The sequence below is a fragment of the Dipodomys spectabilis genome, unplaced genomic scaffold (assembly GCF_019054845.1).
Source record: "Dipodomys spectabilis isolate Male_0828 unplaced genomic scaffold, ASM1905484v1 ptg000018l, whole genome shotgun sequence".
NCBI lineage: Eukaryota > Metazoa > Chordata > Mammalia > Rodentia > Heteromyidae > Dipodomys > Dipodomys spectabilis.
In genome coordinates, this window is record NW_024870695.1 from 15,020,003 (window position 1) to 15,045,772 (window position 25,770).

The 25,770-nt window shown below is 41.6% G+C and overlaps 1 protein-coding gene across 1 annotated transcript in view; it reads right to left on the reverse strand.

The window, feature by feature from the left end:
• The window catches only part of Skap1 (src kinase associated phosphoprotein 1), a 271,966-nt gene extending 246,523 nt beyond the window's left edge, over window positions 1–25,443 (reverse strand). The window contains exons 1-2 of the mRNA XM_042674137.1: window positions 25,311–25,443; window positions 11,584–11,689 (exon numbers count right to left, since the gene is read on the reverse strand). Coding sequence (XP_042530071.1) covers window positions 11,584–11,689; window positions 25,311–25,356 — 152 coding nt within the window. The 5' untranslated portion in view covers window positions 25,357–25,443. The remainder of the gene's footprint in view (window positions 1–11,583; window positions 11,690–25,310) is intronic.
• Between the last annotated feature and the right edge of the window lie 327 nt (window positions 25,444–25,770).

The following is a 25,770-nucleotide window of genomic DNA, read 5'->3' on the forward strand; positions in this document are numbered from 1 at the left end:
GAATGCTTTGTTAACTTAGATTTTTCATTCAAACAGCCTGGTGATGGTAGCTCATGCCTCTAATCCTAGCTGCTCAGGAGGATGAGATCGGAGGATCACAATTCAAAGCCAGCCTGGATAGACAAATCCATGAGACTTTGATCTCCAACAAACTAGCAAAAACCTGGAGGTAGAGGTGTGGCTCATGTAGTAGAGCACCAGCCAAGTGAAAAAGCCAAGCGAGACCTGAGTTCAAGCCCTAGTAGTAAAGGGGGGAAAAAATCTTCATGTAAACAAAGAATTTCTTCCTTATTTTTTTTTTATTTTTTCTTCCCAAAGCCTAGCTTCAAAGACTAACCACAAGATGACCAGCAAAAGATATACTTCAAAAGACATGTCTGACTACACACTGCAGTGGCAAGAATCCAATACATAAATACAATCAATTTGCTTCCTCATTAAAAGCTTTCATGAAGAAAATGATTTAATTCAAATGCAAAGGCTACTGACACTGATTAATTGAAAAATAACAAGCGGATCCTAATTAAAGATGGAATATCATTTCACTCACTCATATTGCAACAAAATCAGAATAAACAGAAAAAAAACAGAATCTAGAGGGAGGACCTCTTCTGGAAATCACTCAAAGAATTTTGATGAACTATTGGAATGTTGGTAAAATTCCTAATCTGTGTGTGTGTGTCTCTGTGTGTCTGTGTCTGTGTGTATGTGCCAGGACTGGGACTTGAACATAGTTCCAGGACTCTCTCCCTTAGCTTTTTCAACTCAAGACTGGCACTCTATCACTTCAGCCACAGCTGTACATCGGATTTTTGCAGGTTAATTGGAGAGAAGAGTCTCACAGACTTTCTTGTTCAGGCTGGCTTTGAACAGCGATCCTCAGATCTCAGCCTCCTGAGTAGCTAGGATTGTGGTGATAATTGTCCAGAGCCCAACTCTTCAGTATATCTTGTCATCGGATCACAATCAAGCTCCAGTAGCATGATTGTTGGATTACTATTATGTACAAATTTGTTCTTCAGATAGAATGAAGAAGAAAACAAACTGTAACAGGCAGATGAGGCAGAGAAGCAGAAAAGTTGAATTCCGAGTCTCGAGTCACTTTATGAAGGCTGACAGGGAGCCAAAGATAGAGGGATCAGAAATCAGGCAGGTTTGGGGGTGAAGAATCGGTAGGCCTTCTTAGAGGTTTGGGGAATGAGAGAAGAATCACACAGAATGACTCCCCAGGATTCTGCCTCTGATGTCTAAGCTAGGGAAAAGGTGGAAGACTTTGGCTGTGAGAGAGTGGAAGGTAACAAAGTCAGTCCTGGCCCCTGGGGCTGTTAGATTGCTTCCTGCTTCAAGTCACAGAAAACCGGACAGGAGCTGAGACAAGTAGAAGTTTATTCTCCCCACAAACATTCTGTCTAGGCACCAGTGGCTCATGCCTGTAATAAAAGCTACTCAGGAGGCTGAGATCTCAGGATTGTGGTTCAAAGCCAGCCAGGACAGGAAAGTCTTTGAGACTCTTATCTCCAATGAACTAGCCAAAAGAGCCAGAAATAGAGCTGTGATTCAGGTAGTAGAGCTCTAGTCTTGAGTGAAAAACCCAAGAGACAGAGCCCAGCCCCAGAATTCAAGTTCTAGTACCAGTACAAACAAAACAAAGTCCAAAGATAGAGGAGTTCAGGGTTGGTGCAGGCCCCAGCAGTGACATGAGGAATCCAATCCCACCCATCGTTCTGGTCTAGCACTGTGGAGCAGAGCGGCGCTTTAAAGTGACTCCTGCCACTCAATATATCATTATTGCTCATTTAAACTGTCCTGTCAGAAATTTCTGACCAGTGGACTCTACAGTCCTTAAAACTACCGCGTCAGGTGCTGGTGGCACACATCTATAATCCTACCTACTCAAGAGGCTGAGATCTGAGGATTATAGTTGGAAGTCAGCCTGGGCTCTTAAAGTCCATTAATCAACAGGAAGCAGGAAGTGGATGTGTGGCTCAAATGTTAGAGTACCAGCCTTAAAGTGAAAAAAGCTAAAGCATAGAACCCAGACCCTGGTTTTAAGCCCTAGTACTCTCTCTGTCTCTCTGTCTCTCTCTCTCTGTCTCTCTCTCTCTCACACACACACATACACACACACACACACACACACACACACACACACACACACACACACACACACACAGAGACCTTCTATGTTTTATAAATCCTAGACCAACCACTGGACAAAGCAGAATGGCTTCAGCTAGCAATTGACCCCTAGCTAGCAAGGCCTGTGGTCAAGGGAGAAAGGAAGAGGCCTGCTAAGCAGACACACAGTAGGGTTATTTAACTTGGAAAAGTCTGAGGTGGCCCGAACTACTAGCTCCTATACAGTGTGCCATGCTAAGAACTAGGGGGGAAAAGACTCCTTGCTCTATCTTTCTGACTTACTCTGCTTTCTAAAGCCCCAATATACATTTATTCTCCTACACATTTACTTGTTTTTGAATTTAAAATAAAAGAAAAAGTAGAGGTATGGGGAAGGAAGCTAAAGAAAACCTCACGAGGGACTTTTTCTTCTAAGCAACTATTAGCTATCCATACTGCCTTCATGAACGTGTCATACATCTATCTCGCCGGTGATGAAATGCTTCTGAAGCCCCTCCAGTGTCTCAAACAGGGCATCTACATATGCAGTCAAAGAAGGAGAGACTAGGAACAGAATTAATCTACTTCTGCCATATGGCGCTGCTCAATGCTGGCTGAGGCCTGAGCACTCCATTTCACAAGAGTCATACTTATTCTGAATTTTAATCATTTTAGGATCAGCAAACATATGCCTACCAACCTGCTTCATTTACCCAAAATTCTGAAGCATAATCACACTGCACACTCAAAAAAAAATGATCGGTTCTTTTTAATTCCGAGTGGACTTCGAATTTCTCTCTTACCAGTTTCTCAAAACAAAGTAGCTGCTGATAGCTTCATCATAATGTGCTTACTTGATAAAATCTTCAAACAGGCTGGGGGCAGGGGGTGGGCACTGGTGGCTCAGCCTGTAACCCTAGCTACTCAGGAGACTAAAATCTGAAGATTGTGGTTCAAAGCCAGACTGGGCAGAAATGTCTATGAGACTTTTATTTCTAATTAACCAGCAAAAAGCCTGAAGTGGAGCTGTGGCTCAAGTGGTAGAGTGCCAGCCTTGAGCAAAATAAAAGAAAATAAAAAGAACCTCAGGGAAAGCACCCAGTATGGGCACAGAAAAAAAAATTGAGGCTGGGAAGGTGGCTCAGTGGTAGAGCACTTGCCTTGCATGCCTGAGGCCCTGGGTTCGATTCCTCAGCACCACATAAGCAAAAAGAAAAAAAGCCAGAAGTGGCGCTGTGGCTCAAGTGGTAGAGCGCTAGCCTTGAGCTGAAGAGCTGAGGGACAGCGCCCAGGCCCAGAGTTCAGGCCCCACTACTGGACCCAAAAAAAAAAAAATTATTTCTCAAATAGTTCTGTTAAGTAAGTTCTCAGTTGCTTTTTGGCTATTTTCATTGTCAGGTCACAATATTGCATAGGTGGAACCTTCTCTGGTCCTAGATTTCTCAGCCTTGGGACTGGTTGAAGAACAGGAATCTTCCCCCATCTCCTCCATACACACACACACACACACACACACACACACACTATTCCTGTGAACACCCCACAGAGCCATTACACCCCCCTCCTCCATTTCCTTTTTCTAGAATGGAGACATTAACATTATCTAACACATACTCCATAGAACTAAACTACTTTCATCTCCTGGATATCTAATAATTTCAAGATAAGAACAGAAAAATCAGCTCTGCTTTTGTGAACTTCTGTCTCACATGCTGGAAAGCCAGTCCTAATGCCTCTTGAACATGTTTCAGTGACAACATTTACTGCACTAGGGCCAAAATGATTTTCTGCCACATTCAATTCTAGTTCAATAAAAAGAATAAGGGCTTTAGCTCTAACCTCTGTCTTTTTTAATACCATAAAATGATTTTAAAAAATGTAAAATTGAGTTCCATTTCCTACTGGACTACCAATCTCATACTAGCTTTCCTTTGATCAGATTTATGAGAAAAGTCAGAAATTGCCTTTCCTTTAAAAAAATAAATAAATAAATAAAAATTTCAAGATCTCCTGGGCAGAATGTTTGAATTGAATTTCAGCCCTCAATAATTGCTAGCCCAGAAGTAAGTATAAAAGTTAGCCATTTCCTGTTAGTTATGACAGAAACAACAAACTGGATGAGATCCTTAGTTCAGTCTCATCCCAAAATAATAAGGTTATTCCTAGAAAACTACCATTGTAAAAAACCACAAATATATATAATTACATTTCCAAATTGAGGAAGTCTCTGGTTTTCTGAAACCACAATGAATGAGCCCATGGTTTCCAAATTGCAAAGACAAACCAATTATATTTTTGCAACATTTTATTATGAAAATTTTTAAATATACATGAAGAAAGAATACCTACATTTTCTCACAACTTAGACCCAGTGATTCATATTTTATAATATTTGCTTTGAAACAGTTCTATCTTATTTATCTATCTATCTATCTATTTTTACAGTACTGGGGTTTGAACTCAGGGCCTTGCACTTGACAAGACAGTCATTTTACTAGTTTGTGCTACATCCTTCTGTTTTTGGATATGTTGTATCTTAGGCCATCCTTGAAATTCAGTCCTTCAGATCTCCATGTTCTAAATAGCTAGGAGAGGATTAAAGGCCAACATCACCAGGCCTAGCCGTTATCCCCAAAGCTTTGACATGCATATAATACATGAGACTTCACTATTTGGTTGTGATTCTTTTAAGGCAATGACCTTTTGAAAAACCCAATGACTTTTTGCCACTTTTTTTTCCCCCAGTACTGAGACTAGAATTCAAGGTCTTGGTAAGATGCAGGTTCTCACTGACTTTTTGCCTTGGCTGGCAGTAATCTATACATCTATATACCTATACATCTATATAATCTATACAACCTATGTAATCTATATAATCTATATATCTTTGACATCTTTTACCTCTCAAGTGACTGGGATTGAAGGTGTGGGCCAGGATGCCCAGCCTCTCCTTTTCATTCTCAATAGAGCACGGTATTCTGTTTAAGGAGTTCAGTACTGGAAGAAATATGTATTGACCTATTTTTTCAAGCAATCTAAGCATTCTCTTTAAAATACATTATCTAAAACTTCAGTGTAAAATCTTAAAGACTGAACATTAAAATACCATAATACCATTTTATTACTGGACATTTATTCTAAACAACCAAGGACTATGCTCATTGGTAGAAAATTATCCTAAGAAACAGATTTCTTCATCTAATCTTTTTTTAAAAATCCATTACTACTAAGCATGGAAAGTATGAAAATATTATTCTATAGTAGACTTATTTATATAAATATTTATTTTGTGGGATGCCCAAAGGGAAAAATCGCCACCAGCTAATACTACAATAGCCCAGTGTAAAAGAAAAAAAAAAAGATCAAATTACATCTTGAAAGATACTAAGATACGACCACAAGTGAAAGAATAAATAATACAATCATTAGTATGAAATTAAAAGGAGGATTACACATATCAAAGACTTTCCTTAAAAGATCAGCTTTCTTCTAAGCCAAGCCAGAAAATCAATGGTAGGTAACGCTGTACTAATTTCAACCTCAAAGCTAAGAGAAATAAACACAATCCCTTACCCCTAGAGAAGTAAATTCCCAAAAATCTTTAACACACTTATGAAATTTCTGGATACATCCATTTGGCATCAATCAGAGAGAAATAGCCCTGAAGTTATTGCATGTCTTTCCCTGTGTGTGTAGTACGCACACAACAATATGGAACTCAGGGCGAGGGCTCTGAGCTACTAGCTGCAGCCTTCCTTTTTTCTTTTTTTAAGGATAGAAAGGAAGAATAGGACTGAAAAGGGAAGAAATGAATTATTAGTCAGGGTGTTAATGGCTCATGCTTATAGTCCTAGCTACTCAGGAGGATAAGACCTAGAGGATCTCAGTTTCACACCAGCTTGGGCAGAAAAGCCCATGAGCTTCATTTCCAGCAAAAAGCATGGCTAGAGGTATTGTTCAAGTGGTAGAGCATGATGTACTCAAATTATTGCTATAATTCTTGAGCCTTTCAAAGTTACTGTACAAATAGGATTTCTCCATTGGTACCAAATATCAATCTTTGTCTTTTGTTCCTATAGTAGAAAATATCAGAATTATATAGATTCTTACTCTGAATCATTTTTTTTATTCAGATTAAGCCAGGTTAGGCAGAAAACCTGAAATTTCCACAGAAAGTCAGAATTCTTTTTATGAGGTTTATGCTAGCAGTGGATCAGATTTCATGCAGAGCAAAACGCTTGCCCACCCACCATGAGACTTGTTCTCAGGAGTCTTTCAGCCTGTATTTTAAATGTCCTGGGTTTTGCTACATGAATTTCTTTATTTCTCTCATCTCAAAAGCCTATAAATCTTCTTGTCTCTTGTTGGAATTCCTTTAGTATTATTAAGCTGCACAGAAGGAAAAACTCTCCATGGTTCTGGCCTTTGCTTCCAACAGTGAGCATAAATGACTAGTTGTCTCAAAAAAAAAAGGTAGGAGGACATCAGAAAAGAACTGACCCCTACCTCAGTAATAAAAATATTGCTTCCTTCATCCCACTCTCAATATATTATCATTGTCAAGTGACCTCCACTGGAGTAAAACATTTAAGAAATGCTCCACTGTTTCTCCAAAAGTGTAAGGATGTCATCGCGTTTCAGAGTGTATTTCATGTGTGTTTCATTCCAGGTGCTGCACATCTGGAGATAATCCTGCAGTGACTATAATCACACAGACAAACTTTCATCCTGAACCTAAGCCTTCTCCAAAAGTACTCAATAAAACCCTAGAATTAACCAGGTATGGCAGTACACACTTGTAATCCCAATACTCAAGCAGGAGATAGCAAGTTCCAGGCCAGCCTTGGTTTTGTAGTGATACTGTCCCTCAAAATAGCAAAGAAAGAAAGGAAGGAAGGAAGGAAGGAAGAAAGGAACGAAGGAAGGAACGAAGGAACGAAGGAACAAAGGAAGGAAGAAAGAACCAGGGGCTAGTGGCTCATGCCTGTAATCCTAGCTGCTCAAGAGGCTGAGATCTGAGGATCATAGTTAGAAGCCAGCTAGGGCAGGGAAGTCTATGAGACTCTTATGCCAATAAACTGCAAGCAAATAAATAAATACATACATACATACATGCCAGAAGTGGAGCTGTGGCTCAGGTGGTAGGGTGCTAGCCTTGAGCAAAAGAAGCTCAGGGACAGCTCCCAGGCCCAGAGTTCAAGCCCTAGGACTGACACCCAAAAAAAGGAAAAAAAGGAAGGAAGGAAGGAAAGAAAAGAAAGAAAGAGAGAGAGAGAGAGAGAGAGAAAGGAAGGAAGGAAGAAAGAAAGAAAGAAAGAAAGAAAGAAAGAAAGAAAGAAAGAAAGAAAGAAAGAAAGAAAGAAAGAAAGAAGCAAGCTGCTACTTTTCAGGGAGAATGTCTCTCTGACAAGCAGTTCAAGGAATAGCAATGAAAATCACAGCTCAGGACATGAAATACCACCACAGAGCTTCACTTTCTCCAAAGCACAAAGCCTGCCATCCATTTTGGTTTTGTCTTATATGGAAGGAAGACTGCCTAAGTAATACTTTCAATCCAAAAAAATATATAGCTAAAGATGAAGAGGTGATACTATTATTTTTTTAAGACAGAGAATTGCTTTGCTATTAGAGCTGGAAAACAGATGAGGGCTTGGGGGGTCGTCTATGACTCTTGATACAACTATAGCTTCTTTGGGTCAGTCACTCTAGACAATTGAAAGGCTGGTGAAGGCACTTTCAAACCATGGCAACTGAGTCACATGCTTCAGTTTGCCAAAATTTGCCTTGCTTCAATTTGCCACAACGGTGGCAAATACCAGCCAGAAACAAATAGGGTCAAATCCTTAGAGTTTACCCTGAACCAGAGGCCCTTGCTAATTTACTCTTCTCACCTTTCATTCTCCAGCATTGCAATGTTGAAGAAAGAAGCAAGAAAACAATCGAGTGGGAAGCTGTAAATATCTGTAGTATTTATGTTTATCTAGTGGACTTTCACAGATTGTCCTACTAGAAATTTCTTCTATTTCTTCCCCCTGTAGTAGCAAAATATAATTTTAGACATGTCCCTACAAACACACACACACACACACACACGCGCGCGCGCGCGCGTGCGCACACGCACGCACACACACACACAAACACACACACACACCCTTTACCAAATTGCTAAGGAATTATTGCTTTAATATGAGTAAAGGTAAAACTTGAAATGACTTTCAATCATTCTTTTCCTGTTCTTCAGCCATTATTCACATATGATCAATTCACAAAAATTTTTGTGGGTTTTCTTGTGTATGTGCCAATATGGGGATTTGAACTCAAGGCCTCATACTCTTGCTTCGTATTTCCCACTCACAGTTGGAACTCTTACCACCTCTACTTCTGAGCTTTTGCTAGTGAACTGGAGAGCAGGGCTTCCTAGATTTGCTTGCCCAGGCTGGCTCTGAAAATCGATCCCATGCCACGTAAGTAAATGAAAAGGTAAATGCAAGCTTTCAGTACTCTGAAACCACTTTGTGTCAATACTTGTAAGTGCATAACATTGAACAGACATAAGTGGGACTCGAGAGATGACCGAGGGTAAGGGAGAGGATTCTGTCAAGTGGGGTAACATTAACAGGATAATGACTACAGGGTGGAAGTAAGGCAATCTCAAACACCTTGCCAAAGGCAAGCTTCCTTCTTCTATTTTTCTTGCACAGTTTCAGAATCCTGGCTCCTCATTTCCTCGGTGGTCTAATGATCATGCAGAGATAAATAAAGTGTCGTCTTTCTTGTGACAAATCAATGAACAGAAAGCTCCTGTCCACAATGCAGATGTTCCTTAAACACATGCTGGTCATTTCCTGAGTATCCACCCCACAAACCACATAGAAAAAGGAAACTTCTCTGCTCCTTGAGAAATACAGCCCTCTGTGTGTGTGTGCGTGCGTGTGTGTGCATGTGCACAAAAAAGCATTGGAGCCAGATGCCAGTAGTTCATGCCTGTAATCCTAGGTACTTAGGAGGTTGAGATCTGAGGAACCAGGTTTAGCGCCAGCTCAGGCAGGAAAGTCCATGAGACTCTTATCGCCAATTAACAACCTAAAAGCTGAAAGTGGACCTGAGGCTCAAGTGGTACTGCAGGATCTTTGAGCCAAAAACCCTCAGAGACAGCATTCCCTTCCCCCTGGAAAAGAGCACTAAGAAGTAGTGGGGAACTGGTGAGAATGAGTGGCCACAAATTTGCCTGATATTACCCATTTAATGTTGAAATCTAGGCCTGTCCCAGGGCCATGGTAAAAATATGGAAAATACCATAAATTAATATGTATCTTTGTATATACATATGACTATAGTCGAATTGTATTTACATTTCTCATCACAGCTTTTTATCAACAGCAACAACACATGTACCATGGTATTCAGGCTTCCCTCTTCTGGAAAAACAATTGAAAAGAATTCCACCCTTTTTTCTCATGCTACCTTTATAGTACTATAAAAATACAAAGGCAGACCTGTGAAAATTACAATTTCTACAGATTAAACACATCTGCTAGAGAAGGAACATTATACAGTGTAGCATGGTATTATTACAATATACTTTTCAATACGCTTCCAGTCAACCAAAAACCATGGGCATTTCCATTTTTACCAATCTCTTATCTTGTGGATTTTTTTTTTTTTTTTGGTCAGTTGTAGGGCTTGAATTCTGGGCCTGGGAGCTCTCCCTCAGCTCTTCACCTCAAGGCTAGTGCTCTACCACTTGAGCCACAGCACCACTTGCAGCTTTTTCTGTTTATGTGGTACTGAGGAATCAAACCCAGGGCTTCATGCATGTAAGGCAAGCACTCTACCACTGAGCCACCTTCCCAGCCCATCTTGTGCATTTTGTTTCAATTATTCAGGCCAAGCTAGGCTGCTAACTATACAGGCCTCAATTGGTGAGTAAAAAGGATGCTGGGGGCTGGGAAGTGGCTCCGTGGCCCCATGACCGACAAAAATAAACAAACAAACAAATAAATAAATGGATGCTTAATTAGCCAGCAGGAAAGAGTAAGATCCATTCGAGCATCTTGTGAGGTTCTCACATTCCTGGGGGTAAGAGCTTCTGGTTGTGCTCTTCCGATGGGCAAGCTCCTGCTTCTAAGATGCTAAGAACCATCAGCTATGCAAATGAAACCCCAGGCCTAACCCTGCTCAGTTCCAATAGCCAGAATCACAGGATCGTGAGTTTGAAAAAGGCAAAAGTAACATTCACTTATCCCCAGCTCTCCTTCACCGCCCACATTTCAAACAAGAAGTGTTCAAAAAAAAAAAAAAAAACAAAAAAACCTAGTATAAAGGGAGATTTGAATTCTCCTCTCACCTCCAAGCAAGTTTACGCATCTATGAGATATTCATATTCTAAAATGTGACTCTGTGTGTGCGCGTGTGTGTGTGTGTGTGTGTGTGTGTGTGTGTGTGTGTGTGTGTGTGGTGCCAATATTGGAGCTTGAACTTGGGGCCTGAACTTGGGGCCTCATGCTCTCCCTTAACTTTTTCACTCAAGACTGATACTCTACCATGTGAGCCACAACTCCACTACCAGTGTTTCGGTGGCTCATTGCAGATAAGAGCCTTATGGACTTTTCTTCCCAGGCTAGCTTCAAACTTCAATCATCAGGACTCAGCCTTCTAGGATGACAGGCATAAGCCACTGGCACCTGGCTTGAATCTTTCTTAGTGATATTCCAACACAGACTAGAATTAAAACATTCCAAAAGGCAACTGAATACATGTGGTTTAAGTTTTCATTAGAAAAGGCACTGTGAAAGCAAAGTGAGTACCCAATACACAATGAAAATGACCTGATACTGCTTGATACCTACTTGTTACTAAATTTGGCCCCCAAAAAGTTCATTTTCACTATTTTGTTCTTAAATGCAAAAGTGTTCAATAAAGGCCAGTGTAAAGTGCCAAACCTAAACACAAAATCTTAAGACACATAATTATGAAAATACTTTAGCTGGGCATGGTCGCTCATGCACACAATCCTAACTCCTCAAGAGGCAAAGATCAGGAAGATTGCAGTTCAAGGCCAGCCAGGGCAAGAAGTTCACAGATAACCCATCTCAACCAATAAAAGCTGGCTGTGATGGTCTGACATCTCAGCTACAAGGGAAGCGTAAGTAGGTGGGCTGTGGTCCAGGTTATCCTAAACATAAATCAACACCTATTCAAAAACATAAAGGAAAAAAGGCCAGAGGTGTGGCTCAATTAATATAGCACCTGCCTAGTAAAGGCAAGGTTCTGAGTTCAAAACCCAGTACCACCAAAAAAGAAAAGAAAAGAAAAAAAATTGGTGAATTATACTAAGCTTGTCTACCTGTAAGTATGAAAGCTATGGCAGGTGTGTCCTACTGTGTTAATTCATACTACTAACATACCGATTACAAGTTGTTTTAAAGTTTATGAAGAAGCACAGAGGAACCAGTTTACACAAACCTCGCTTTGATCTGCTGAAAGCCTCGCAGAATGTGATCCCTGCTGTCCCTTGCACCAGCACTGAGGTTCTCATTTCGCAAACCTTCTGCCAAGAAATCTTCAGAATCTAAAACAAACAAAAAAGAGGTTAGCCAGGTGCCAGTGGCTCATGCCTGTAATCTCAGCTACTGGGGAGGCTGAGATCTGAGGATCTGCCAGCTTGGGCAGGAAAGTCCATGAGATTCTTATCTCCAATTATCACAGAAGTAGTGCTGTGGCTCAAGTGGTAGAGTGCTAGCCTTGAGCAAAAGGAACCCAAGGACAGCTCCCACAGCCCCAGAATTTCAAGCCCCAGGACTGGGGTAGGGAGGGCTGGGGAGAAAGATGTCAACAGCAAAGAAGAGATTTAGTAAGGGACAAAGAGGAAAAGCTGAAGGATTAGGAAATTAATATTGTTTCTCCCTTAAATTTTTTATAGTTGTAGGCTGGGCACTGGTGGCTCATGTCTGTAATCCTAACTACTCAGGGTGCTGAGATCTGAGGACTGCAGTTTGAAGCCAGCCCATGCAAACAAATCCTCAAGACTCTTACCTCCAATTGACCAGTATAAAGCCGGAAGTGAAGGGATGGCTGAAATAGTCAAGTCCCAATTCTAAGCAAAAAAACTAAGGGACAGTGCCCAGGCCCTGAGTTCAAGCCCCAATACATACACACTCACACACACACACACACACACACACACACACACACACACACAAATTGATAGTTTCAGATCTTATGCCACACAACTGCACAATTAAGATGATGCATGCCATAATGAAGACTAACCAAAATTTCACATATGTGTATGTGTGTGACATGTTCTAAACATATGTGTATGTGTGTGACATGTTCTAAAAATCCAAGACCTTGCTGGAAATTTGGAAAGCTAGGGCATATACCAACTTTTCCAAACCATTTTAAAGAAACACATATTTAATTATTACCAATGGGAAGAAGATGGACTGTCAACTTCATAAAATTATAAAGATTACAAATCAGCCACAGAAGGTCACAGACCAATTGGAACTCAAAAAGAAATACCAATAATTAGAGCTGAAATTTTAAAAAATGGCTGAACTGCAAAATCATGAACAAAAAGGGCAGGCATTGGAAAGCGAAACATTAATTAACAGAGATATCATCAATGAAAATGACAACAGAACAGAGTGAAGGAAGCCAAATGGAAAAGAAAAATGTGTCCAGAGAAGGAAACTTGAATTAATGTGAACATACAGTATGAAATAAGGACATGATGGAAATCTATATTATGAAACAAATCATGTTATGTTGAAGGAAGAAATCAGGGACCTATGCAAATTTCCAGAGACAAAACATATTGATAATGATTACAATTCCAAAAATACTTGCTACACACTTTGTTCTGCACAAAATGTTCATCACCCTTAAAAAGCATATAAATAATACAGTTTAAAAAAAAACACCTCTGCCTCCAAAAATTGTGCCTACGCATGAAACAGTTTCATACATATTACCAAAATAATGTTGTAAATTTGTTGGGTTACACAGCACACTTTAAAGTTTGTTTTACTTTCCTACCATTCAATAATAGTGAGCAAAAAAAATCCTAGATGATAAACACTCAAGCACTTTCTTTTAAAAGAAAAATTATTGTTAAACTGGGCGCCGGTGGCTCACACCTGTAATCCTGGCAACTCAGGAGGCTGAGATCTGAGGATCACAGTTCCACGCCAGCCTAGGCAGGAAAGTCTGTGAGACTTGTATCTCCAATTAACCACCAGAAAATTGTAAGTGGCACTGTGGCTCAAGTGGTAGAGTACTTGCCTTTAGCTAAAGAGCTGAGGGACAGTGCCGAGGCCCAGAGTTCAAGCCCCATGACTGACCAAAAAAAAATTATTGTTATAATGGTGATGCACAGAGGGGGCACAGTGACATAAGCCAGGTGAAGAGTACATGTCTTTTTGGACAATGTCACCCCTTGCGCGCTCACAGCTTTTCTCTCACATCCCCACCAACAAGTTGTATAGTTCATTTTCACCATAGTGTCCAATGAGTACCATTGCTGCATTTGTTTACCTTTTGTCCCTCCATTTGCCTCCTCTTACACTTCCAAATACATATAAATGAACAAATAGAACAAAAAAGAAAACAAGCACAGCAGGAAAGAAATAAACCTTGTTTCCACTTCCTGGAGTTCATTTTGATAAATATTATTTTGTATAATCAGATGCACATAGGCATTGTGCGTTTCTGGTCCTCTCCTAAGAGTATCCTCCTTCAGTCTCACTGTGTGTGAATGCTAGGTGTCTGTATAAGTTATTATGTACCATAGCACTTTCAATGAGCTAGAAAGCTCTGGAAGTCAAACATTTCACAAACATCTAAGGCCCACATTATGTCCACCACAAACATCATTTAATGGGCTCTTCAAGGGTCCTTTGCCAAAGAACACAGGATAGGAAGTTGAATGAAAAGGCAAAAATGAATAGCATCTGAAGTTCCACTAATGCAATATGTGGTATTCATGGAAGGAAAATCAAAAGCCACATGAACATCTCAACAGCCATGGGAAAAGCATTTAACAAAATTCAATGGCCTTTCAAAATGAAGAGACCCAACAAACTGGCCTTGGAACCAACCCCTAGTACTGGGGGGAAAAAAAGTCAGGGAGAGGGGCTCAAATAATTCAACAGAAGAAAAATAGCTTTCTCAACAAATAGTGCTGCCACAACTGTATCTGCCAAAGGATGAAGCTAAGCTGGTGCCGGTGGCTCATGCCTGTAATCCTAGGTACTCAGAAGGCTGAGATCTGAGAATCATGGTTCAAAGCTACCCTTGAGTAAAAACGCTCAGGGACAGAACACAAATCCTGAGTTCAAGCACCACAACTGACCCAAAAAAAGAAAAGAAAAGAAAAAAGAAAGACGCTAGACTTCTGCCTCACATACTATGTAAAATTTAACTCAAGCTTGGATCAGGTGCACCAATGTAAGAGCTAAACAATACAAAACTCTTCGAAGAAAATAGACAAAAATCTTTGATCAGATTAAGAAATGCCTAGATTAGTTGAATCATTTTCTAGGTTTTTCTTAATCCAATCAAGTTAAAAATCAAGACTAGCCATCACAACTAGTTTTTCTTCCAAAACGCAAATGTAATAAAATAGAACTAAAGGTTCCTAAAAGATTTCATCTAATAAAATATTAAAAAGAAAAATAGCCTAAGAGTGAAACTAACACCATCACATACTACTAATGACAATACTGTAACAAGTAAAACTTCTATATTTAAAAGCCAGGTCTTCCATATTGTTTCAAAAAATTAAAGGAGGGTTGGGAAGGTGGCTCAGTGGTAGAGCGCTTGCCTTGCATGCATGAGGCCCTGGGTTTGATTCCTCAGCACCACCTAAGCAGAAGAAAAAAAAAGCCGGAAGTGGTGTTGTGGCTCAAGTGGTAGAGTGCTAGCCTTGAGCTGAAGAGCTGAGGCACAGTGCCCAGGCCCAGAGTTCAGGCCCCACAACCAGAACCCCCCTCAAAAAAAAATTAAAGGAGTTTAACTGTTATTTAAAAGATCCTCCCAAATAAAACAGCTTAGATAAATCCTTTTAAAAGATTGACAATAATGTATAGATTTCAAAAACCAACTTAAAAATACATTTAGAACTCAAAAACCAACTTAAAACAGGCCATAGAGGGGTGACATTAATCATGATGCATTGTACTTATAAACTGATTTGTTAAATGGTAACAACTTAAACATAATAAAAATTAGCTGCAAGCAGGTGGCTTATACCTGTAATCCTAGCTACTCAGGAGACTGAGATCTGAAGATGGTGGTCCAGACCAGACAGGAAAGTCCCTAATAATCTTATCTTCAATTAACCAGCAAAAAGACAGAAGTGAAATTGTAGATCAAGTGGTAGAGAGCTAGCCTGAGTGGGAAAAGCTCAGGGACAATGCCTAGGCCCCAAGTTCAAATCCTAGAATAGGCACACACCAAAAAAAGAAGGAGGAAGAGGAAGAGGAAAAGGAGGAAGAGGAGGAGGAGGAGGAGGAGGAGGAAAGAAGGCAGACAGGCAGAAAAACAGGCAGGCAGGAAGGCAAGAAAGAAAGAAGGAAGGGAAGGAGGGAGGGAGGGAGGGAGGGAAGGAGGGAGGGAAAGAAGAAGCAAACAAGCAAGCCAGGCATGGTAGCTGCACCTGTAATCCTAGCTACTCAGAAGGCTGAGATCTAAGGACAGAAGTCAAAGTCAGCCAGAAACGTTCTGGGCAGGAAAGTCTATGAGACTTGTATCTCCAATTAACCATCAAAAAGCCAGAAGTGGAGCTGTGGCTCAAGTAGTACAGCACTAACCTCCTTGCTTAGAATTTGATTTAAGATTGATATTAAATTTTTGACCTGGTAATTACTTGTCCTTCCTAAGGCATTCACTTTAGCCTTTTGTTCGGAAGTAAAAACATGTTCACAAGGCTGACATCCAGCCTACGAATTCTATGTGAACTTGCAGGAAGTTGTCAGGAGACAACAGAGATACTGCCAGCCCATTCTGCTTGTGGTTTCCTTCCACCTGCTCTTTGTTTCTGCCCTGTGGCTCAAGAGCCATGTGGTGTTTATATTTTTAATTCTCTTTCTGCATCCTGTAGAGGAAATAATGAAAGTGCCTACTCATAACATGGAGAAAAACAAACTCCCCAAACTAAAACATAGCAAGTTTAAGTCTTACTTTTGAAATCAAGCATTAACATGTTTGCCATGCTCGTTTGAGAGTCTAAGGATCTGTCCTAGGGAAATCTTTGCATGGCTACGAGAAGATAAATGAAGATGCCTCAGTTCCGATGGCACTGCGTAACTAGAATAAAAATGTACATTGGGGCTGGGAAGGTGGCTCAGTGGTAGAGCGCTTGCCTTGCATGCCTGAGGCCCTGGGTTCGATTCCTCAGCACCACATAAGCAAAAGAAAAAACCCAGAAGTGGCGCTGTGGCTCAAGTGGTAGACTGCTAGCCTTGAGCTGAAGAGCTAAGGGACAGCACCCAGGCCCAGAGTTCAGACCCCACGACCGGACCCCAAAAAAAATGTACATAGATAACATAAATATTCATCAATAGAAGAGTTAAACAAATTGTGAAAAGCACACCTATAATAGAGTGCTTTAGTGATGTACATGCAAATACATCCAACATCGAATATTCTACTTACTCCGATGTTGTGTAACAACTGTTTAATAAAAATATAGCTATGCCTTTTTTTGTCACAAGACTACAATGCCAAGTGCTAGTAAAGACATGGAGCAATTGCTTAGAGAGGGCATGAAGTAGGTACCATCACTTTGGAAAATGACTTAGAATTTAATATGCCCCTACCCTAAGACCCAGGAATTCTACTTCTAGATAATTATCCTAGAGAAATGAGAGTTTATGCACACAGGGTAAATTATGGAAGAATGGTCAAAGCAGCTGCATTCAGAAAAGCCCCAAATTGCAAACAACTCAACATCTCTCCATAGAAAAATGCATAAACAAACTGGAATATGCAAATAGTAGACTGCTACTTAGTAAAAAAAGAAAAAATAGGAGGAAGCCCATCCACAAAGCATGAGTAAATCATACACACACTCTGTGGAAGGCATGTAGAGTGCCTGCGGACTATGGGAAGCTGAGCACAGCTAAAAAAATCTATGTGACAGCAATCAGAATGTCATGGTCTATGTGGTGGACTCACAGGTGTGTGTGTGTGTGTGTGTATGTGTGTGTGTGTGTGTGTGCATGCGCGTGCGTGCATTTAGGGCTTGCCTCACATCCATGAGGTTCTTGGTTCTGTTTTCAGAACTGCAAAAAATAAAGTGCAAAGGAAAGAAAGGGGGGAGAAAGAAAGGAAGAGAAGAAGGAAAGAAGAGGGAGGGAGGGTGAGAGGGAATAAAGAGACTCACACAAAAAGTTATCAGAAAGGAGTTGGGTCATTAATCCTAGCAGGTGGCACTAGTGGCTCATGCCTGTAATCCTAGCAACTCCAGAGGCCGAGATAAAGACAGAGGTTCAAAGCCAGTGTGGGAAGACAAATCAGAGACTCTTATCTCCAACTAACCATCAAGAAAAAAAAAAGAAGTGGCAGTGTGGCTCAAGTGGTAGAGCAGCAGCATTGAACTAAAACAAGAGCTCAAGGCCCTGAGTTCAAGTCCCCATATTGACCCCCCCCCCAAAAAAAAAATCCCTTACTGCCTAATATAGTAGTCACTGGAGCTACCAATGAACTAAAATGTAGCTCACACTACCAAGTAGCTACTCGGGAGGTTAAGATCTGAGGATCATAGTTGGAAGCCAGCCTGGGCAGGAAAGTCCATGACACTCATCTCCAATTAACTACCGAAAATGCCAGAAGTGGTGCCATGGCTCAAGTGGTAGAGCACTAGCCTAAGCAAAAGAACTTCAGGGGCAGCACCCAGATAAATGAGTTCAAGCTACAGAACCAGCACAAAATAAAATAAAAAGATTGCTAACTAGAAGGACATATTCTAATTCTTTAGTTCCCTCAAGGTTCTATAACAAAATACTACAAACTGGGTAATTTATAGACCACATTCCAGCCTGTGGAAACGTCCAGCCTGTGGGCCTTTGAGAGCGCACAAAATCATTTGGGCTGGCCCTGCAATAGCAGGTAGACTTCAAATTGAATAAGCCTAGGAGCTTTTTGCTTAGTAACATAAACATAAATGCCAGCTAACATCGCTCCACAAGTAACATGGCATATAAAAGGACCACCACCTCTGCTAGAGACTGGAAAGTCCAAGATCAAGGCCCTGGCAGATTTGGCCCTGGCCAGGGCCTACTTGTTGATTCACAGGTAGCTGCTTCTAGCTGTGTTGTCTCATGATAAAAGAAGCAAGGTAGCGCTCGGGACCTTGTTCACAAAGGTACGAATTCCATTCATGAGATCAAGCATCATGGTTTGAAGCCAGCCCAAGCAGCAAAGTTCAGGAGAGTCTTATCTCCAATTAACCACCAAACAGAAGTGAATCTGTGGCTCAAGTGGTAGAGCACTAGCCTTGAGCAAAACAAGTTCAGAGACAGCACCCAGTCCCTGAGTTCAAGCCCTAAGACTGGCGCGCCCGCATGCGCGCGCGCACACACACACACACACACACACACACACACACACACACACAAAGTGTCAAATGCCAGTCTCTCCTTACCCCTGTAATCCTAGCTATCAGAAAGCTGGGATCTAGAGGATCAGGGTTCAAGGACAGCCCAGGCAAAAAAATTCACTAGACTCTATCTAAAACACACACACACACACACACACACACACACACACACACACACACACACGCACACATACGCACACGCGCACACACACACACACACATGCACACATACGCACACGCACACACACACACACACACACACAAGCAAGGTTGGATGCATGGCTCAAGTGGTAACTCTAGTAGTCTAATAAATGGAAAACCCTCACCAAAAAGACAAAAAAAAATTTTTTTTTTGTCTCAAAGTCCTTGCCTAAAGTTATGGATAGTTTGTTCAGGAAGAATACGCTCTCTCCCCCTCAACCGGTTTTTAAGTTCTGAGGATTGCACCCAGAGCCTTTGAAAAGCTAAGCGTGCACTCTACTATTGAGCCGTTGGTTTAGTTCCTATACTTTAGCCTAAAGTTTAGTTCCAACAACCTTGATCATCTGGTGTTCCAGAAGCCCTGGGCTTGCAATACAGAAAACAACACGGAATACGGGGCCTCAGCCTAACAACAAGGAATAAGAGACAAAGACAAGAATACCAAACAGAGTGAGGTGTAGCTCACTATTAGATCATGGGCTTAGTACATATGAGGTCCTGGGTTCAATCTCCAGAACAAAATGAGTGAAGTGCAGACAGTTACAAAGCAGGCCAGGGACATCTATAGCAGAAAAATCCCTAAATAATTCCATAGATCTGTTAAAGTCCAATCATAGGTATTTGCTATAGAAGAATAACTCTGAGTTAAAAAGTGTTGAACTTTTTTGGATTAAAAAGTGAGAAAAAGAAGGATGAGCATGATGGCTCATGCCTATAATCCTGGCTACTGAGAAGATAGAGATCAGAAGGATCTTATTTCCAGGCCAGCCAAGTCAAGAAGTTTACAAGACCCTATTTGAACCCATAGCTGGGCGTGGTGGTATATGCCTGACACCCTAACTACATGGGAAATGTAAATAGGAGGAACATAATCCAGGCTGTTTGAATGCAACAGCCTATTTGAAAAATAACCAAAATCAAAAGGGACTGAGAGTGTGGCTCAGGTGACACAGTACCTGCTGAGCAAGTTCTAGGTCCCCGGTTCAAATACCATCATGGGGGGAGGGGGGGGAGGGATGGGTAGATCCCAAAGCTAAAATGCGTCAGAAAAAAAATTCTTTTAGAAAATAATTAATCACAAATATTAACACTAAAGAGTTCTAGTGCTTAAAGAAACTCTTAATTATGTAGCCAAAGAAATTCACTCCTTCAAGTCCCCTGCTAGTTGGAATTTTACTGTATGGTAAAGAATTTTATGGTTGGGTACGTCGACCAATACGAATCTGGAGAACAATCTGGCAGGAAGTGATTAATGACTGCTTCTTTCCAAAGAAGTTTAAAAATAAGTAACCATCGGCATTTGGGGACCAGTGTTAGCACAGCACTTGCTACCACATGCAGCCAGGTTATTGATGCTGTTTTGGCTTAAATCCATATTCAAAGCAGGACTTCAGTAATTGGTAGGCAGCTGGGATCTATCAATTATCAGGGTCAAGTCGGCACACTGCATTCCAGGACAAATTGTGAACCAAAGAAATATCTTTCCCACCTCCTTCATATATGCCTCCTTTGCTTCTAACTTCAAAGATGAGGGAAGAAAGAGCAGGAAGAAGAAACTGATTACATTTGTATCTGTGGAGCCAAGATTAGCCAAGTGCCAGCATAGCTCTGCTTTTGTTTTCAGTGTGGTTATCACAAAACAAAAACAAAAAGATAACTCCTGCACTGGAGCCTGATTATTTAAAAACAGACTTGAATATTTCCTCCTCTTTCAATAACTAAGAAGACATCCTTTGTTTTACTTATCTATAAGGCACTTGCTTGCTGATACCAGACTATAGGAGAGTTTGACAGTCTGTTAGTCTATCTGAAGATGCTGTTTCTGTGTTACTCTAGAAGCTTCTCATGGCTTTTTTCATTTGCCAAAAATCAGACAGAGAATTTTCTTTTTCTTTCTCTCTCTCCTTCCTCCCATCCCTCCCTCCCTCTCTTACCTTCTTGTTCTTTCTCTCCTGTCTCTGTCTTTTCTTTTCTTTTCCCCCCTCTCTCTTTTCCTACCTTCTACATCTCCCAGAGTTCCACCAAAATCACAACCACAGTTAATGGCTCAATACTCTTTTTAAATCTCTGAGCTTTTATTTGTCTTTTGTTGGTACTTTTTTTTTCTTTTAAATAACTTTATGGGTTGTTTTTTCCAGATTTGAAAAGTAATTGCATGATGTCACAATTCAAATAACACAACTATGTGTGAAATAAAAATTAATAATTATTCTTCCCTCAAGAAAAAAAATTCTTGCTCTCTTCCCAAGAAGAGCAATGTTAACAGCTACACATGTGCTCTAACCTCTTCCGAGACTGACACAAATGTACTTAATATATTGGACTTTGGGGGCTGTACTTTTGTTTTGAAATAAAATGTGGCATGATAGACACTAGTATGAATTTTGCCTTTTTGATCTCCATGAAGCCAGGCACCAGTGGCTCAAACCTGTAATCCTAGCTACTCAGGAGACTGAGATCTGAAGATTATGGGTTGAAGATTATGATTTGAAGCCAGCCTAGGCAGGAAAGTATTTGAAACTATTATCTCCAATTAAACAGCAAAAAGACAAAAATGGAGCTGTAGCTCAAGTGCTAGAGCGCCAACCTTGAGCAAAAAAGCTCAAGGACAGCACCCAGGCCCTGAGATCAAGCCCCAGGACTGAGGTATGAGCACACACACACACACAACACACACACACACACACACACACACACACACACACACACACTGCCATGAACACTTCCCAAGCTAATAGTTGGACAGATAGACATAAGACAGGTAGGTAGGTAGCTATAATAGATGATAGATAGATAGATTGATACATAATAGGTAATTAGGCATGATTGATGATAAATAGATCGTAAGTAGATAAGATAGAGCAAGTACATTCTTTTAATGGGCACAAAGTATTCTATAAGATCGGTGTGTCATAATTTATTCAATCATCACCACCCTTTCCAACTCCTGGAAATTTGTGAATATATTTTCTGGCCTTTATTTCTGCAACAGATTTCTAGAAGTAGGATTCTGTGTCAAAGAAGACGTTTTTTCAGATGTTCAAATTGTTTATATTCAAACAAAATGAACCTCAGACTTTCAAAATGGCTAGTCCTTTTCTTCCTTATGTCAGATTTTGGTACAAACCTTTCAGGGTGTTTTGCGTATTTTATTTTCAAAAGCACACACATCATATCAAAAAGAAAAAAGAAAAAAAAACCTTGCTCCTGTCATCTATGCTTGTATAGTCATAAATAAATAAATGCTTAAGTTAGGGCAGCAATGGCCGACGTTAAATCACTCGGTAAATGTTTAGGCCTTGGCTTATGAAAGTAGTAATTCATCGTGGGAACTTCACCCCCATGGTGGCCACGTGACCACAGGAGTCACAGCTCTCCATTCTGTGACTCTCTCCCACGCGATGACTATATAGAGATCAGGGGCCATGTATTACTTAATTGTCAACAGTTAACCTTTAAAAGTATGTGGTAGGGAGACAAGTAAACAAATTGATGGCCATTTAGGTTTCTAACATCCACAAATTATTTGTATCACAATGAAGAATCCAGCTTGTCTACCCCAAAGACTGTGTCCCTTAAAAAAATAAAAATTAAGCTGGGCACTGGTGGCTCATGCTTGTAATCCTAGCTTCTCGAGAGGCTGAGATCTGAAGATCGAGGTATGAAGTCAGCCTGGGCTGGAAAATCTGGCTTTTATTTCCAATTAACCAGCTAAAAAACATCCAGAAGTGGAGCTATGGCTCAAGTGGTAGAATACCAGCCTTGAGCAAAATAGCTAATGGATAGTGCCCAGGCCCTGAATTCAAGCCCAAGTACCAGGACAAGAAATAAAAGATAAAAAAAAATTAAAGCTAAAAAATCCTATAAGCAATATGTGGTATTATTATACAAACCTCTCCAAAACATACTCTCCAATTGTTTTTCAATAGAATCATTGGCCGACTTCAGATTCAAAACAATAATTGCAAACTTCAAAAGAGAACAGCCATAAAGAAATACATGTAACCAATGAAGCTCCTTAAAATATAACCTTAGACTCCTCTCTCTATTCTAAAGACCTGAGTGCCAGCATAGATTGTTAAGACACAGCAAGTTCGATAGCAAAGTATGTGACATGCAATTAATCTCCATTCATACCCTGTTCTACTTGTCAGCAGACAAAGATTCTGCTTTAGAAGGAGATCTGAAGACTTCAATTAAAAACAGTCAGCTAACAAGAAAATAATCTAAGCTAAAGAAAGGTGGCAGGTGCAGAAATGAGTTGTTTACCGAAGTGTCAGTTTTGAACAATAAAGAAATGCACATCAAAAAATGGTGGAGTAGATTTCATTGCAAGCATCTGAAAATAAAAGGGAATTTTCTGCCAAGGTTGTACGCAAAGCTACAATATGGGGTAACAAGCTTGTAAATGAGGCTTCCTCTCGTCAAATGATAGACACCCCTAAAAAAGTACTACATTCTATCACCTGCCAAACAGTTGGAAACAAAAAAAAACAAAAAACTTCAACCTTCCTTTGCAAGTCTCTTGCACAAGCAGCAACAGGAAAGGGAAAGAAAGGCTGGTCAGCTTCCCCATAGAGGCCTACATGATGCTCTTTTACCCTATTGCTTGTTTTAGTCCTGAAGTTCAAGTCTTATTGGAGTCATAAGTGAAATGGACTTTGGAAACTTCACCTCAAAAGACATGTCTCAGGCTGGGAATGTGGCTTAGTGGTAGAGTGCTTGCTTAGCATGCATGAAGCCCTGGGTTTGATTCCTCAGTACCACATAAACAGAAAAGGCCAGAAGTGGTGCTGTGGCTTAAGTGGTAGAGTGCTAGTCTTGAGCAAAAGAAGCTCAGGGACAGTGCACAGACCCTATGTTCAAGCCTCAGGACTGACAAAAAGAAAAAGAAAAAAAATACCTTGTTGACAGAAGTGATCCAGAATGAGAATAGTGCTACACAGAGAAACCAAGAGGACTTACCCAATATTTGATTAGGAGCCATTTATACCAAGATAACAAGGTAATGGAGATATAAAACCAATTAACTTGAGAGAAACCAAAGAAAACAATACAGCTTGCCAAAAATATGACCTACCCAAAGCAGCCCATCTGTTAAATATGTGTCAAACATGTCACTTGGAGGCAAAAAGCCTTAGTTCTGCACAGTTTCCTCCTGGGATCCTTAGGCAACTGCAGAAACTAGGCCTCTGTCCTCCCAGAAAGGTGAGTTACAGAAAGCAAGGGACAACATCCTCATTGTGTGAAACAAGCCTACAGGGCGCTGCAGGGAAATGTGTGTAGAGCGTTTCAAGGGAAGCCTGGACTCTTCAAGGACCAATTAAGTGCTATAGTTTGAAGGAGAAACTATTACAAGGGGGACACAGGTCTATAATACTCAGGAGACTGAGATCTAGAAGACAGAGGTTCCAATACAACTAAAACAGAAAAGTTTAAGAGACTTCATGTTCAAAAAAGCCAAGCTAGAGGACCGGCTCAAGTGGTGACGTGGCAACTGTGAGTGAGAAAGCTGAGGGTGGACTGAGAAGGGTAGAGAAGGAAAAGAAGGGAGGGGAAAGGAGTGAATGGGGAGAGGAGGGGAGGGGAGGGGAGGGGAAGGGAGGGGAGGGAAAGGAAGGGAAGAGAAATTCTTTAGGTTAGCTAGTGGCAGTCCTAGAAGTCTGCAGAGTGGTTAAAAGAGGCCTGGGACTTGGCACTGGTGACTCATGCCTGTACTCCTAACTACTTAGGAGGCTGAGATCTGAGGATCACCAGCCTGGGCAGGAGACTCTTACCTCCAATTAACCCCCTAAAAAATCCAAAAGTGGAACTGTGGCTCAAATCAGCAAAGCACTAGCCTTGAGCAAAAAAGATCAGGGACAACTCATAGGCCCTGAGTTCAAGGCCCACAGCCAACAACAACAACGAAAAAGGAGGCCTGGGATTTCAGCACTGACAAGTCACAAAACCATGGCCAGGTTTGGCTCGCAGTACCCCTAAATCCCTTCACAGTCCCCTTGGGAGCCTCAGGGACCTCTGCACGGGAAGGGCCGATCTTCTGGTAAGAAGGTTGGCCTGGGAGGAGGAAGGAGGGAGGAGGTCAGGGGAGTCCTGGAGAGACAGGGACAGGTTGAAGAGCAGGTAAGGTGGCTGTAGAGGACCGAGAAGCCTGGCAGGTGGCATAGAGGGCTGGAGACACCTAGAGGAAAAGAGGAAGTGTGGAACTCGAGGTTGTGACCCAGACCTGGAGGCGGGAAGGGGGATGCACGCTCTAGAAGCATCCAGGATCTAGAAGGGGGTGCGCTGCGCCCTGCGCCCGTGGGGCTGCCTGGGCTGTGCCCGGGCGGCTTTTCCCGCACTTGGCCAGGGTCGGGGAACCTGGAGCTGAGCCCAGGACGTTTACCTTCCAGGAGCCAACGGATCTCATCTGGGAGGGCGACGGCCTGCATGGGGGCTGGCGGGAGAGGGGCTTGGGCCTGCGGGGACCGTGGGGGGTGCCGATGTCTCCAGGGACCCGGGTGTTGGGGCGCAGCAGCAGGGCGGGGCCGCGGGTGGCGCTCAGGAAGTGGCGCGCGCAGCAGCAGCAGCAGCAGCAGCAGCAGCAGCAGCAGCAGCGAGTCCCGGGGCGGGCGCAGGTGCTGACTGCACTCAAGCTGGGGGAACCCCCAGATGGAAAAAAACTGGGGCACAGGGAGCAACTTATCCTGCAAGGCCCGTGGCGCGCCCCTCGGGGCCTCATCACCAAAATAAAAGACTCCCCCAGACTCCCAGGAACCAGGGCTCTTGGAGACCCCATCCTAAGTCAGTCGACCTCCACTTAAGGTTTTAAAGGTCACTCAAGGTGGTGCTGAAAATGGGGCGTG